The 14,818-nt window shown below is 38.0% G+C and overlaps 1 protein-coding gene and 1 long non-coding RNA gene across 4 annotated transcripts; one reads left to right on the top strand and one right to left on the bottom strand.

The window, feature by feature from the left end:
• Window positions 1–1,374: 1,374 nt before the first annotated feature.
• On the bottom strand, window positions 1,375–11,268 carry Jef (major facilitator superfamily domain-containing protein 6 jef). 3 transcript variants are annotated; one of them, XM_071699129.1, is made up of 12 exons: window positions 10,517–11,267; window positions 9,317–9,570; window positions 9,024–9,232; window positions 8,524–8,850; window positions 8,247–8,368; window positions 7,826–8,051; window positions 7,439–7,573; window positions 6,948–7,217; window positions 6,342–6,600; window positions 5,830–6,123; window positions 5,593–5,705; window positions 1,375–5,309 (listed from the first exon to the last, which is right to left on the bottom strand). In XM_071699129.1, exons 1-12 carry the CDS (start codon window positions 10,921–10,923, stop codon window positions 5,199–5,201), a joined length of 2,727 nt encoding a protein of 908 aa, XP_071555230.1. In that variant the 5' UTR covers window positions 10,924–11,267; the 3' UTR covers window positions 1,375–5,198. The 3 variants fall into 3 exon arrangements, with proteins under 3 accessions (XP_071555230.1, XP_071555231.1, XP_071555229.1); XM_071699130.1 differs by having other exon boundaries at window positions 5,640–5,705; window positions 9,024–9,570; window positions 10,517–11,268; XM_071699128.1 differs by having other exon boundaries at window positions 9,024–9,570.
• On the top strand, window positions 8,029–8,528 carry LOC139768692 (uncharacterized). Its single transcript, XR_011717414.1, has 2 exons — window positions 8,029–8,156; window positions 8,467–8,528. It is a non-coding gene; the product is annotated as an uncharacterized lncRNA (long non-coding RNA).
• Window positions 11,269–14,818: the final 3,550 nt, after the last annotated feature.

Raw genomic sequence — 14,818 nt, 5'->3', positions numbered from 1 at the left:
AGGAAGGGAGAAGGGAGCAACTTGCTATTCGTAAATTTTCCAGGGAGTGCAACAACTAAGTTGGTGAAAATTCTAGAGTATGCCTTAAAAGTCGGAAATAATTGTGCTCTAGGGCCTAGGGCTAGGGTTAGGGTATCAGTAAAAAAAAAGAAAAGAGAGAGAGAGATGGGGGGGAGGAGGAGGCACTGATGGAATTCCTATAGAAATTCCTAACTTATCCCTCTAACTTTCGCACTATTCGCAAATTTGTCAAGAGTACTCCTGCCGAAAATAATAGTTTTTACGCTTTCTTAAAACCGGTTTGAACGTACATTCGAGTAAGAATATTTCCTAACTTTTCAAATTTTTCTTTCTCAGGTAAAATTTCCTTTGTTCTTACTCGAAACTTCTTTACCAATTGGAATTAACTAACGACGGACTTTAGTCCAGAACCTAGGTTTTTACCGTTTATCTGTCATATCGAGGCGATCTTTTATTTCTCCCGCCTCTAGTGGAGTGAGAGTTAACTGACATTCTTTGCAAGATTAGAAATACTGCTGAAATACCACGCGATAACTTTTTTTTTGTCTACCATCTCACTTAACTTTGTATACAATGGCCAAAGTTCGTAAAGTCAAATACGACGTTTCAAATATTGATCAAACTAATCGAAAACTATCTGTCGATGATACCGAAATTATTTTTGTTATGTTACCATTACTTCTTAAAGGCTTCTGAAAGGAATCTACAATCGATAACACCAAGAGTAAAGTAATAGGCCAGTATTCTGAACGTACTTTTATCGATAAAAGTGCGTCCAGAATATAGGCCTTAATATGTACATACACTTTACTTTTGGGTGCTATATTGATATATTTCATGCTTTCTTCGTTATCTCGTTCTCGCGCGAATTCCTATTCTTCGTGTCGCTAATTTTCATACAAAGCAAAAAAAAAAATGTAAGGTGGATATTTAGATGAAGGATTGAAAGCATCTGATTAGTTACATCATATCGTTGCCATATTTCGAAGTATCGTATTTGATACTCGTGCTTAATATATATTAGATAAAATACATAAATAGACATTAGACCGCACCGATTTTCGCGACGCCATTGCTCTTTCGGCTAAAGAAAGGGACAGAAATCCCATCTCTTTCTCTGTCTCTCCATTCGCGCCTGCGTGATGTTACATTACAAAACAAGGCGCACACTGCTTTTGGTTTCCCCCATTCTTCAATTAAAAGAAATTAGATTTTAGATAGTATCCCAAAATTTTTCCAGATAATTTTATCCAGTCATTGCAATTTGCTGTGCAATTATTATAGAAAATTATTTAATTATTGTTGAATTGTTATGACGGGCGAATATTATTTTGACCTAAGACGTTTCGGGAATCCTGATACAACCTGATATACCGTTTATTCAAATTTCAATATAATATGCAGTATATCAGAAAAGTTTAGAGACAGATATTGCACACAGATATTGTTTTACTTTGCGTGTATATGTGTGTGTGTGTGTGACAATTCCGCAAATGTATATTAATCTAAAATTTAAGGAAGAGATGATCTTCAAATTCGAATCGTGAAAGGCGACGAGATTTCGCTAAATCGCACAATCATCCAAGTATTCTGAGATGATGCGAAAGCATGAAAAAACAAAGACTGACGTTTCGCTATTGATATCTCACACACATGGCTTCTTATTCCAAGAACAATTTTATAGAATCGTATTAGGTAATCGTTAATTATTTCGCATCGGTCGGAGTAATTAATTCGAGAACGCAAGGATTAATCAGCGAATTAAAGGGGAAGATTAATAAAAAATATATAACGGCCGACGGGATGGAATAAAAATCGGTTCTAAGTGCAAGTGAAACTGTTCTTAATCGTAAGCACATGACATTTGCTACACTAAGCCTACGCACGATGTTTCATGATATGTTGTGACATATAAACCCTCACGCACTTCCTGCGTTCGCCATTCTTCTCGAGAATTTGTCTGTCTTCTTTTTTTTTTTGCTGTGTTCCCCGAGAAAAGGGATTACAATAATACTTACAGCTCCTTTTTCTTTATACATATGTCTGTTTTCCCTTACACGACTTCTACGATGACATTAAAACTGACTTCGGTTAGAGACGTGTTAGAAGATCTATAGTTTGGTGCGCTATGATTTACGTCGCCGCGGTGGCAGCATCGTTTATATCTTCGGATGAGTTGCGGGGTGAAAATTGTTACACGATACTTCGATCTTCGAGAAATATTGAGTTTCAAGTATATACTTAACGTATATATAAGTACCACTACGACAATCCAGGGAAACTCGAAGGAAATCTTTCGCGAAGTTATGTTACATCGCAACTTAATATAAGTTACAGTTCTATTCCAACTGAAATCGATCCAGTTAAAAGTCTAATCGGAGAGATATCTGAGATACTAACATGATTCAACTGTCAACAACGTAACGTGTGTTAAACATATGAAAAAAATCAATTCGTCTAATGAAAGACCGTTTCAACGCGCATAATTATGGATGAGCTAGCAACTCCATAAGATATCCAGAAGTATAATGTAAGAGCAGATTATCTTCGTGGTACGAATCTAATTGGTATAACGTTCTCCCTGCTAACATACACGATACACAATCGGATATTCATCGTACATTACATTATATATATATATATATATATATATATTATCTGTATATATATAATTGTGACTATATATAATTTATAATACAAATACGCACACACGCGTGTCCAAAGTGCCTTCTTGAATCGGTTGCTACGTGCGTAAGACATTTTATATTTCAGTCTTTATAACATTGTATAATCTGGCTGTCCACAAAACATCGATGTGTGTGATTACCGATACAAGAAATATCACTTATGGCGTTACACTCCTCCGGTGTTTCGCAGACCGTACTTTATCCGTCGAGAAGATGGCAAATCGTTCGTTCTCCAAACGAGAACAAGGTTCTCGAAAACTCGAAAAAAAAAAAATAATAAGATTGCCAATAATGTTACCAACATTCTTCTCTTAGTCGGAACTTTATTATCGGTTAACATACGGTTTGCGAGGCACTACGTATACAGTATACGTATGATTCTTTTGCAGAGGTATTCCCGGAATAATATTCGAATTAAAAGAGTAGAGATACATTGTATACTTCTATTTGTTCTTGTGCCTCGAATAATAGCGAGTCTCCCGGTAGAAGCGCGCGTGAAATAGAAGGCGACTCTCGTATTCCCGGCCTCGGTAGTAGATAAAATCGTGCTGCTACAATCTTTATATGTATATATGTATGTATATATATTTTACTACTAATTTTTTCGTTTTTCTTTTTCAACAGTATTATACAGTTGTCTCACACAACATTTACCTTATACATACAATAAAAGTATTTAATAGATAGAGCTCATTTAATAGATCATAATCGTAACGTGGATTGTAAATAACGATCAACAATCTGTTTGAAAACAGAAAACAAGTGAAAACAAGTGAATAGTAGAGTCTATACTTAAGAGCATGTAGAATATTTACAGGTGACACAAATTGTCTCTTTAATTAATTTAGCTCGTACACGTTCTCTTTTAAATTACCGTTTAAATTATCGATGAGATCAATGGATCTGCTACACGATACTTATATTTGTCGTATCAAATCTTGCAGGCCCCCTAGTTTCTTTTGTATATTAATTTTCTATTCGGTTTCCACCGATTTAGACGCGTCTCGCCTAGATGAAATCTCACGATTTGTTAAATCGTGTATGTTACATTTTCTTAACGACTACCACCGTTTTGGGTGGCATTTGAATGGCTTTTTCAAAGTGAGTGCGACGTATAGCTATTTCGCTGTAGTGCAAACACCAATCGCTACTTGAATGTTACCACAAAACGCAACCGGTATTTATTAAATCTATAACATGTATGGTAAAAACAATTATATAATAACATAAATAACTCGCTTCGGTTTCCGTACAAACGTCATTAAAAAATACAGCCTAAAAAAAAAAAACAATTAGCCTAAGAGAACTTCGAGGACTTAAACTTGATAAAACTCTAAGAAAATTAACAGCGCGCTAAAACCTCTATTTGTGATACATATATATCTGTTTCTGGTACATATATATCTTTTAATATTTAATATTATATATAGAATAATATTCTAGATTTCTGATATTCTGGATATTTGAGAAATAAATATTCGCGAGAATATATATATATAATAGAAAGTATCCTGTCGCCTCGCGGCTCTTAACGTGATTCCACACGACATCCAAAAGGTCTATTCGAACTAATAAATTCGACACTCATCAATGAGATTATTTTTCCTTCTTAATCGTACATACGGGAAGGTAAAAAGAATCGTCAGGCAGAAATAGAAGTAACGTGTCGCACAGGGCATCAGGAAACTTTCGATAGGCACTTTCGATTAATTTGGATTTAGTCTTACCACTAATTCCCTGATACCCTCGACTCGTGAACATCCGTTTAGAGAGTCAGAAGGAAGCAACAAATAATATATAGTGAACAAAAAAATGAATCGCAGGACGAGCAAGTAAGAGGGGGACGGCGATAAGGCTGTCGTCAAGATTTCGCAGATCTACTGAATGGGTTTAGAAGCGTCGATTCACTTTTCCTTTTTCGCTCGTCCGTAGATATTTTATCACAACGTACATCTCGATACATACCATACAACGGCGGCGTAAAAGCGACCGCACGCACGTCCGCATGTATACGTACGCCGCACGTATGCGTGTCACGTTTCCACGTACAACGCACGCACATGTACATACGTTAGATAGGAAGGCGCATGAATCCTGAACGATACATCCTTTGGTTCGAAAATTCGAGGTCAATTTTTTCGCAGCCTACAGTGTTCAACGACTGTTCAAATTACAAAAGATCGTCATAATGTTTGATCTTGAAAATATTATAAATCTCATAACGAATGACCCTCCACGACGTACCGGCTACGGAAAAGTCGACTCTAAGTTAAAGACTTTAAGTTTAAATCCGAGTTGTAAAGTTCGTTAATCTTATTATATGTATTACAGGTGGCTTTGCACGTGGATTCCTATGCACGCATACGTATACCTATCTGTATGGATGTTTATATTTACGTTACTATTTGTTCAGTAATGTCTTCTCAAGCGTTCACATTTCAGTATATCGTAGTCGTGGGGAACAACCCGCGGCATCGACAGATCGAGTCGTTACCAGTCGTAGTCGTGTTGATGAAAGGGATTGGTGCATGGTTGTTGGGCGTGTAGTTGGATAGTCGGTTTTACGACATCGAATTCCCTACCCACCACTTCACTGTAGATCTATCAAACAGGAAAGTATATGTCATCAATTTTCTCTATGTAATGTAATACCATTTGGAATATATTAATTTGTTCTCGTAGCAAAGTATAGATAGGATTTCTTGTTCAGCGAGTGTGTAGCCTCTCGTAAAAGATGCGGCCAATAAAGCCGACAGCGTTCTTCCTCCGTTTTTGTTTCATTCTGTTTGTCTGTCTGTTTGTTTGTTTTTTTTTTTTCTCTTATCGACTGAAATATTGCGTCCTCTCTTTGCCGGACGTTTTAATGAGAATGGTTTTACTGAACCTGGAAGCTCCTACGAATATACTCGTCCTCTCCCTTGCCAGTCATACCGTAATTATATCCCCCTTCGCCGCCACCTCCGCCGTTTAAGAACGGATTCGTTGGGTTGCCAGGGCCTGCGAGTCGATGAGAAATTAAAAAAAATTAGACGAGACAGCAATAGAAAGTTAGGTTCAAAGTAATTGGTCTAGAGAAAAAAAAATCGGAAAAATCTCTGCTTTTCCAAATGGAATTTCTCACCTCCGTTAGCACCGGGTACCGCGAGATTTCCGCCAGCGGTCTGATAAGTCGCCCCATAGCCAGCATCCTGATTAGCCAGTTCGTGCAAGCGAGTGGAACTTAGGGCGCGCGGTATAGCGTTGCTCGGTACGCCGTGCGGTGCCAAATGGGTAGCCTCGGCTACCTGGTGCGGATCTTCCGTTTGTGGCAGCTCGGATACGAAGCCGGTATCCTTTCTATAGAAATTGATGAACATGAAGGCTAGTAGGACAAAGATGCAGATGAGACCGTACGCTCGGAACGTCGCAGTCGTACCTGCAAATCAAATTCGACGATTGCTGTCCGATGAATATTGTCACAAATTAATACAACATTATTGTGTGATAGAAATTTCATAAATGCTTAAATAATTTATAATATGCGAAAAAGCCAACATTATACAAGTCTGAGATCGTTTGGGTATCGAATCAATTGTTTGTGAAGAGCTGTACATGTATTATCTTATCTCGAGGCATTGAATGTTAAAAGCTTACCGTAAGCCGCGACGAACATGCCACCAATTACCGCACCGCAGCCTCTTCCAAGCCCATGATGAAGTCCCTGAAGTACACCCTGCGCGCTCGAACGCAATTGCGGCGGCGTATTATGAGCGATGTAACTGCAGCACGCCGCCCATACTGCCGCGTGCGTGATACCCTGAATGAATTCAAAGGGTAATACCCACCATGGGTTTTTTAGCCAAGATATGTAGAGGAATCGGAGTATATTTCCGCCCAGGCCCAGACACAATACCTGAAATACGTTATAATTATTTAATATTATAAATATGATAAATACATAATTTATAATTAACAGAGCGTGGAAAATGAGAGAGGCGCTCAGTATATTTTTCTCTTATTTCTTGTTGTAAAAGTGATATTACATTAATTGTTAGTTAAAAATATGTCAAGTATTAACATAGTTTCGTGACTAAAATTGCACAATCGTTCTTCGAAACGGTTTCTCTAACTTGTTGAAAAAAATCCGCAAAAAAATCATACCAACATGTAATTTTATAATTAAAATTTAATCAGTTATTACGCAGTTCCAACATAGCTTACTAATATATTGAAGAGATTAATCTCGCAAGATTCGTTTACCTTAACGTGTCCCATCTGTCGAATAAGTTTGAAACTGAAGAAATACGCGAAGATCTCGGATATATGATTGATCACAGACGCAACGCCGAATAGAGTCGGCGAACCACCGTAATCCTGAAGATGCCAGAATAGGAAAGTGAAGATCAATCCAATGCCAAATCCCATGAACCACGCGACGAAGAGGAACGACGCGCATTTTAAATTCTTGAATTGCTTTATTACTGTCAGCCATTCCGGTATTTCCTTCATCGTTTGGGCAAACATTTTAGTCTAAAATTAGAAAGTCATTAGAGCGTGACATTATTTGTAATGCTATAATAATTTATAAGATTGCTTTACGTAACAGCGTACACGTACATACACGATCGATAAATAAACAGGAAAAACATGTCGTTTTCACCCCTCGGTTTTCACCCACTTTGTTTATTAATAAATGTAACATAATAAGAGTTTTCTATTTATAAACGTCTTGATAAAAAATAGATACACACCTTCCCTTCGGGAGGCGGAGGCTTAGGATCTACAGCGGCGGAAGAATCCTGGAGCCCAGGCAGATTAAGCTGCTGGGATAACTGACTTTGCAGTTGCTCTTCCCGCGTTGGCTCGGCTGGAGGTTTCGCCACCTCCTACATATGAAATATAATTAATAAAATTTCAACAAAGTCCATAGACAGTTGATTTAAAATTCATTTCTTTCTGTAGCAATTGAAATTTCTGATTACAGAAGAAGAGTAAAAAGAAGAAAGTTTAAGAAATCTATCACGTGAGAAATATTTACGAAAAATACGTTTCAATCCTAGTGATTCTTTAATACAATTTTGAAGCAGCGGTATTTTATCGTATAGATCTGTAGATTATAGATATTGAAGTGGACTTACCGGCTCAGCGGGAGCAACGTCATACTTGAAATTAATTTGAGTTGCCGTTATCAACGCGGCACCCATTAAGACGCTGAATATCGCAAAACAAATCGTGTAATTTTTTTCTCTCTCGTCAGGCTTACAGGGATGATCCGGAAATGCGGTGCTATGATCGAGAGCGATTCCGACGAAGAACATGGCCAAGCCCCATCCGAGACTTCCAAACATGCGTTGATGACCGTACCTGGTGGTTAAATTTATTAACTTTACGATCACCAAATGCAAATTGGAGTTGGACGAGCAATCGGATGTGCTTATTCGAAATAATTTATTAACTTCTCGAAGTAACGTAAGTAAAAATTAGCCTCTCGAAAGTGCCTGATTATAAAAAAGTAAAATTGCCTCATTGTTCTTTAAACGGTATACGGGATTATATTACCTATCGGCGTCTTCACCGAGTAAAGTAATAACAGCTGAATCGGCTAATGTTATGGCAGGTGCCGAAAAAAATTCACCGACTACTACCAACAACAGCAGAAGGAAGAATGTTTTTTGAATATCCTAAAATCACATTCAGTCAATATGTTAAATTATTATTTTTCTGCCTACAAATCTCTTTCTTACTACATTAAATGTATACTCATATCTGTATTTTACAGATGGCAAATTATAGTTTTTCAAGGCATAATAAAATCGGCCAGGCTTGTGTGACTTACCGGCAGTCTGTAGACTATAGAACTGAAAAGTGGCTTCACCCATTCCTTATTCTCTCTTTCGTTATAATTCAAGGCGTTAGTAACTGACTGAGGAGACAACTCTCCCCCGTGCGATCTTAAGCTCCTGCGACTCCTTATTAATATATCCATGTTTCTTTTGTTTTCCTTCTCATTGTCATCGATTTTGATCATGTCACCCTCGTCCGAGAATGTTTGCCTCTTATTCACGTCTCGTTTTACCATTATCTTCTCCGGCGGTGGCTTCACGCGCGTCTTGGTGCGAACGTAAGCCTTCTTTGGAACTGTTCTGTCAGTCATTGGTTCATTCTACAAAAGAAACACATTTATTAATGTATATATAATTGTGTAACTTTATTATGTAATATTAGTAAAGAATACACGCTAGGAAATATCTGAAATTTTATAATTAAATCAATCATAATTTTTTACGGATTATTGTAAATTTTATCATGTATAAAAAAAGGCACAAGCGTTTGTACCATCATGAAGCGTTTGTACTCCGACACATCGGCTGGACGATTTTTCCTTTGCAACGTTTCAAAATCGATCCCCCCTGCATCGTCGACATTGCTTTCGGACAGCGACTTGTATCCAAGATCTTCTACATCGCCCTTATCCGTGACGGATGTCTGTCTCCTGACTCTATTATTTCTCAGATCGTACATAGTAGAGCCATCATTATCGAAATCTATAACATCGTTTCTCTCAATATCGTAAAATCCAAATTCCTTCGGTTTCTTCATATAGTCAAGTATCTCGTTATCGTCCGTACTTCGTCGTAATCTCTCGAAGACGACGTTGGACGCGACCTCCAGATACTCCTCTTTGTTCTTGGGATAGTACAATTCATCCAGGTCGGTCGATCTTTTTACAATTCTTTGTTCCTTGTTGGACGCCTCGAGATAATAAGAACTGTCATTGCTGACCACGCAAGAGGTGGGCGGAGGCTGAATGAAGCCCAACGGTAGAGTGAAAATGATCCAGCAAGAAAGGGAAGCCAATAGAAGAAGTTTGCCTTTTTGCCATCTACGGACAAATGGAAAGAAATGTAAAAGTTCACTTATTGTTCCATCTTCCTTTCATTTTCGAATGTAAATATTCTCAAAAAGGCAAATAAGAAGAAAATGCTAGTCAAATGGCTCGCTGCATACAGATTGATCAGTTTTTTCGCGTGTCCCTGGCCTTATTATGCTCCGGATGGCTAAGTGATAAGAATTCTTGCTCGGCAGACAAAAATTCTCATGGATTTGATAAATTTGTGTTTACGGTTACCGAAGAAAATCTACATTCAGATACTGTTTCTAGGTTCCTTATGTTTTTTTTAAAATTAATCTTGCTGTATTTTCTAATTTGTGTTAGACAATTATAAAACTTTGTTTTAATTTTTAGCAGGTGTCGCTGGCTTTATTAAAAATTATGATAACACAAAAAATATATATGTATTTTGTATCGCTAGAAAGATAACAGCTTCAGCTATCATTTAAACGAAATTTCATTATCTCGAGTAAGATATCGCAAATGAAATAATTTTTAAGAGCGATTGTAAATCATCCGTTTTAGAACGTTAAATATTCTTTTTCGAATGAAATATATAGAAGGATTATAAGTACGCAGATTATATTTTCTTTTGCCAATCTGTGATTTTATTATTATTTTATTTTAATAAATTTTATCGCATAATGAAAAAAAATATAAAATTAATATAGACGTATCTATTGCGTATCGAGCAAAGATCACGCGTGATAAACATCATCTGCGGATCCTAAATTGTTAAAAAATAATGACCTCAAATTGATAAGGCAGTTTCCTTAGCTTGCATTTATCTTTAATCTGAATCATCACAAAATGATCCCTACTGTTATCTCTTCCGCTAGACAACGCATCATAGTGCCATAGTCCAACGACCATGATATAATCTTTCGATTTGTTAGGCTAACGTGCACACATTTCGAAGAAAGGAACACGGTCTCACCTGTCGGCCAAGGAGCCCCAGAAAGGAGCGCTCATGAATTCGATGAACGGCCTGAGACCGATAAGAAGGCCGCATTGACCCGCGTTCATGCCCATCTGCTTGAAGTACACCCCCATAAGCGGGAACAGGGAGCCGAAGGCCGAGTAGAAGAAAAAGTAGAAGGTCTTGACGGTGAGGAGTTCTTGGTCGACGGTGCCGAAGAGGTACTCCAGGATGTCGCTCTTACCGCGAATCTTATGCGTGGCCTCCTTCGGTTGGGGGTACATGGTAGGATCGACCTCACCCTCGGCCTGCGGGTCCACCTTTGGCCTGGCGCCCGGCATTTGGGGGAGAGCTCTGCCCGACGGTTGGGCAGTCGGGTCGTTCGACACGCCATAATCGTAATCCTCGTGTCCATAGTTCTGCATGATTCCGAGCTGGCTTTCGCGCGGAACACCGAAACTCACGGCTCACCCGACCGAGCGTGAATCACCCCAGCCACCGGATGGAACGTGCAACCCCCTGTTACATTCGCGCGACGGGCAGGACGCGCCGCGGGATCCCTTCGCCGTCCAGCAGCCGTTCCACCCTTTTCGTCGAACCACCGCGGATTGGACTCTCCGATTATATATCGACTGTCAAACCGGTGCTCGGTTCTCCTTCGCGGTCGAATCGATGTCGGGCTGTATGGGGCAGCTTTGCTTCCAAAATCAATATACGTGCTACTGCGCCGGCGTAACTTTTACCCTCTTACTACCCCTGCCGACGCGACATTGTCTCAATGCCATATCGACGTGGCTAGTCTTTCGGCAGATACTATTTTTTCTTCTCTTCCAGTTTCATTGTTCTACAATCTGTCATCCCTTTCTCTCTCCCCTCGAAGAGTAGAAGAATGGAAACTATCAAATTTTATCCATGATCGCATTTACGACAGCAGTTCGTATTTCCACACGGAGATAATTATCTCTTAAAATTTACCCTGAAATCATGGTAGTTGTGGGACAACATGTACCATCAAGAATTTTATGTGAGCTATTCTGATTAATATCCACCATAATAAGAAATATTAATATCTATTTCATTAAAATATAAAATATATTTGATTAATTTTACTAAAATATATCTAGGAAATTTCAATAATTTTTCAATATTTACCGATCTGCATGGTAATTTTTATCACGTTGTTTGTAAAATGTCTTTTGTATATTTTAAAAATTCCTTGGTTGCCAAGTTGTCCCAAGTTTGTAGTGAATTTAAGGGTAAAATATAACAAAAAATTCTCTCCGTGCAGACGAGAGAAAGTGCATCTAAATTTTAAAGACAGATCAACTCGAACAAATTTTTATTTGACGAGAAAAATTATTGTTGTAATTCTCTGATATACAACGTACTTATACCGTTGTAGCCAAGTAGAAATGAGAAATCTACTCAATCAAGATCACGTGAAATTCAAGAAATATGCTTGCAAAATATAGTTTTCCATCGATTTATTCTCCTAAAGTGAAAGCCGTGCTTTCTTTATCTATTGCTAGTAACTCGGAAGGTATTAATACTGCCGCTGAAGAAAAATTAATTTTTCAAATTTATCAAAGGATCTATCATTAAAATTAACGCGATTTGTGTATCGTCTTGTAATATTTCCAAACTATAGAAGTGTAATATTTAAAGATGTGTGTGTGTGTGTGTGTGTGTGTGTGTGTGTGTTGGGTGTGTTCGTGTGGATAAAACTAAAAACTAAATAACAGCGAGATTTATTGGAAGAAATAAATAATAGCTTTATTGCGTCGTCATAACTTTATAAATATGCATTTTGAGATTAAATAATCAACAATTTCTTATGTACAGCTGGCCGTGTATAACGAGTAATTCGTATTTCATATTGGTATGCGGCATTCTCGTAATTTTTAAACAACTTTGGGTATCAGGTTCATGTGTGACTGCGCCGGGCACGCCGAGGAAGCCGCGGTTGACGATCGTGCAGGCTTGGGCGGTCCTTGAAACATGCAGGTTTTCGCTGTCTTCAGAAGACGCCCGTTGTTCGCGGTTCGCCAATAAACTGTGCGCACCGCCTGCTTTCCAGCGACATAGCTAACAGCTCCACCGATCAGCATCTGCGAATAAATCGTTCCGTTAGATGGATTTCGTAATGTAAAGAATATTGATAATGTGTGCGTGTAGATTTATATCAAAGGAAGAACAAATATTTGCAGAATGGAAAATAAGTAATAATTCTACTCAAGTGTACGTACAAATGGTTTCTTTGTTGGAAAGCTTTCTGCAGAGTGCATTAGTATTGTTGAAAATCCTGACAAGTCTTGTAAGTTTTAAGTACTTAGAAAATCTTTTCTCGAAAGTGTTTGAAACATTCAAAATTCTTAAAAATAGATTTATTAACTATGTTTGTGTATAAAATTGAGAATAGATTAAAATAATGATGCAAAATGTTATAAAAGAAGAAAAATATTTCGAAAACGTCCAAGCCTTTTAAAATTGAGCGTAATCATTGTAAATATGAAAATCTTGAATCGTTTTTAATATTTTTCGACACCAAGAAGATTTTAAACTTCTTGAATGTTTCGAAGGTCTCGAACGCGTATTAACAATTTTAAAAGTCTTGAACTTTTTATAAATATTTTTCTTCTTTTATAACATTTTGCATCGTTATTTTAATCCACTCTCAATTTTATACCCAATATAGATAATAAATCCGTTTTTAAGAATTTTGTATGTTTCAAACACTTGCGAAAAAAGAAATATTTTCTCGAAAGTGTTTGAAACATTTAAATGTTTAGAAAATTCTAAGCATTCAGAACTCTTTCAAGATTTTTTAGGATTCTCTCAAAAATACTCGGTTCCTAATAATATTCGAAACAATTCAATATCCTTTATACGGTAAAATTATTTAAAATCTTTCGGAAACAGAACTTGAATATCCATCACAAAAGAAGAGACGAAGAGACAAAGAGAGCTTTTCCCGTTCTTTGTTGCTCACTGAGCGAATGTGAAAACAGAGAAAGGCTCGACGTCCTCTTTGTCTCGCAGGATATTAGAAGCAAGCAGATATGATCAACGAAGGTCCAATAGATCTAGCTCTATGATCTCGCGATACGTTTGTTAAAAGAATTTTTCTCGTATTTAGTAAATGTTAAGACAACTGTGGCGTTTCTACAGACTCGTCAAAGTCCCAAAAATTAGCAATGAAATGAAATAAGGACTTACCTTGGATTTGTGCGGTATATACTGCAAGTATTGACTAGATCGTTGGAATGAAGCTTGATAGCTTTCGTGGAGTAGCAAGAGTTGTTATGTTACGCTTTCGATTTGTGCCCCATTTGATCGCGCAGAGGTGAGGACCAGTACTGATGCCCGAGTCGCTCACGGACCGGTATTTTATATACGATAAATACAACGTCACGCCCAGCATAAAAGGGGGGTCTTTTACGCGTCATTCACGACAATTATATCGCCGTCTCCGCCGGGAAGAGGATTTTTGTCCCCCGGGGGCGGACAACGGGGGGGATTCTGCGATAATTGCGACGCGCGCGCGCGTGTCTCGAGGGTCTTTATCAACTTTTAAGCGGAATTGATAAACTCTGAGGCGCAGCGCTGACGCATATTCGCGGGTAAAGATCCGCAGCAGCACGGAACTATGGACTATGTACACCGTGTACACGTCGCCGTATTTGCGCGATCGGCAAAATTGATCGGCGTGTAAAAGCACGGCGCGAGGCTTGACGTAAAACCGCGAAGAGATAATGCGGGGAAACGCGTTTAATGCAGCATGAACGACAGGCGGCTGTAACAATAAACAAAACGCGTTGCGTCATTTCGTATCGCATCCGCATCGGTCGTCGACTTATTGCCAGACAGCAGAGAAGCGGAACAACATAATTAAAAAATAATTAATTAAAAAATGTGGAATAAGATTTAATTTTTTTATCCGCATTTTTCGTCATACTTATTTGATTCATTTTACGTACACGTGCACGTATTTAAGATATAAAAGTTAGATTCTCGAAGATACGTTTAACGATTAAAATATCAAAATAAATCGCACGGGGACCACGGGGTGGTCCTCGAAAAACTACGGGGAGCTTGCTTCACCTACTTCATTAGTGAAGCGATTAACGAAGCGATTAATATTATGTAATACCTACTTGACGAATTGTCGAGATAAGTATCGGTAGATCGTACACAAGATGTATTCTTTCTCGTAATATAAATTTAAGTCATTTGAATTTATTTTTCAATGTCATCCAGATAATCAGATCTTAGGCGATATGAAGCAATGTAGCCTGATCAAATTACACATCATATGTAATA

The sequence above is a fragment of the Temnothorax nylanderi genome, unplaced genomic scaffold, assembly GCF_030848795.1.
Source record: "Temnothorax nylanderi isolate EJ_2023f unplaced genomic scaffold, tnyl_v1.0 TNYL_tig0017_pilon, whole genome shotgun sequence".
Taxonomy (NCBI): Eukaryota; Metazoa; Arthropoda; class Insecta; order Hymenoptera; family Formicidae; genus Temnothorax; species Temnothorax nylanderi.
The sequence above is the reverse complement of the archived record's forward strand: the minus strand, read 5'-3'. Positions and strand labels throughout refer to the sequence as shown.

Coding starts and splice junctions, on each gene's coding strand:
- Jef (XM_071699128.1), bottom strand. CDS start 10,923: ATGCAGAACTATGGACACGAGGATTACGATTATGGCGTGTCGAACGAC. Junction 5,706..5,829: donor GGTACCCGGTGCTAACGGAG/GTGAGAAATTCC, acceptor ATCGACTCGCAG/GCCCTGGCAACCCAACGAAT. Junction 5,310..5,592: donor ATATTCGTAGGAGCTTCCAG/GTTCAGTAAAAC, acceptor CCTGTTTGATAG/ATCTACAGTGAAGTGGTGGG.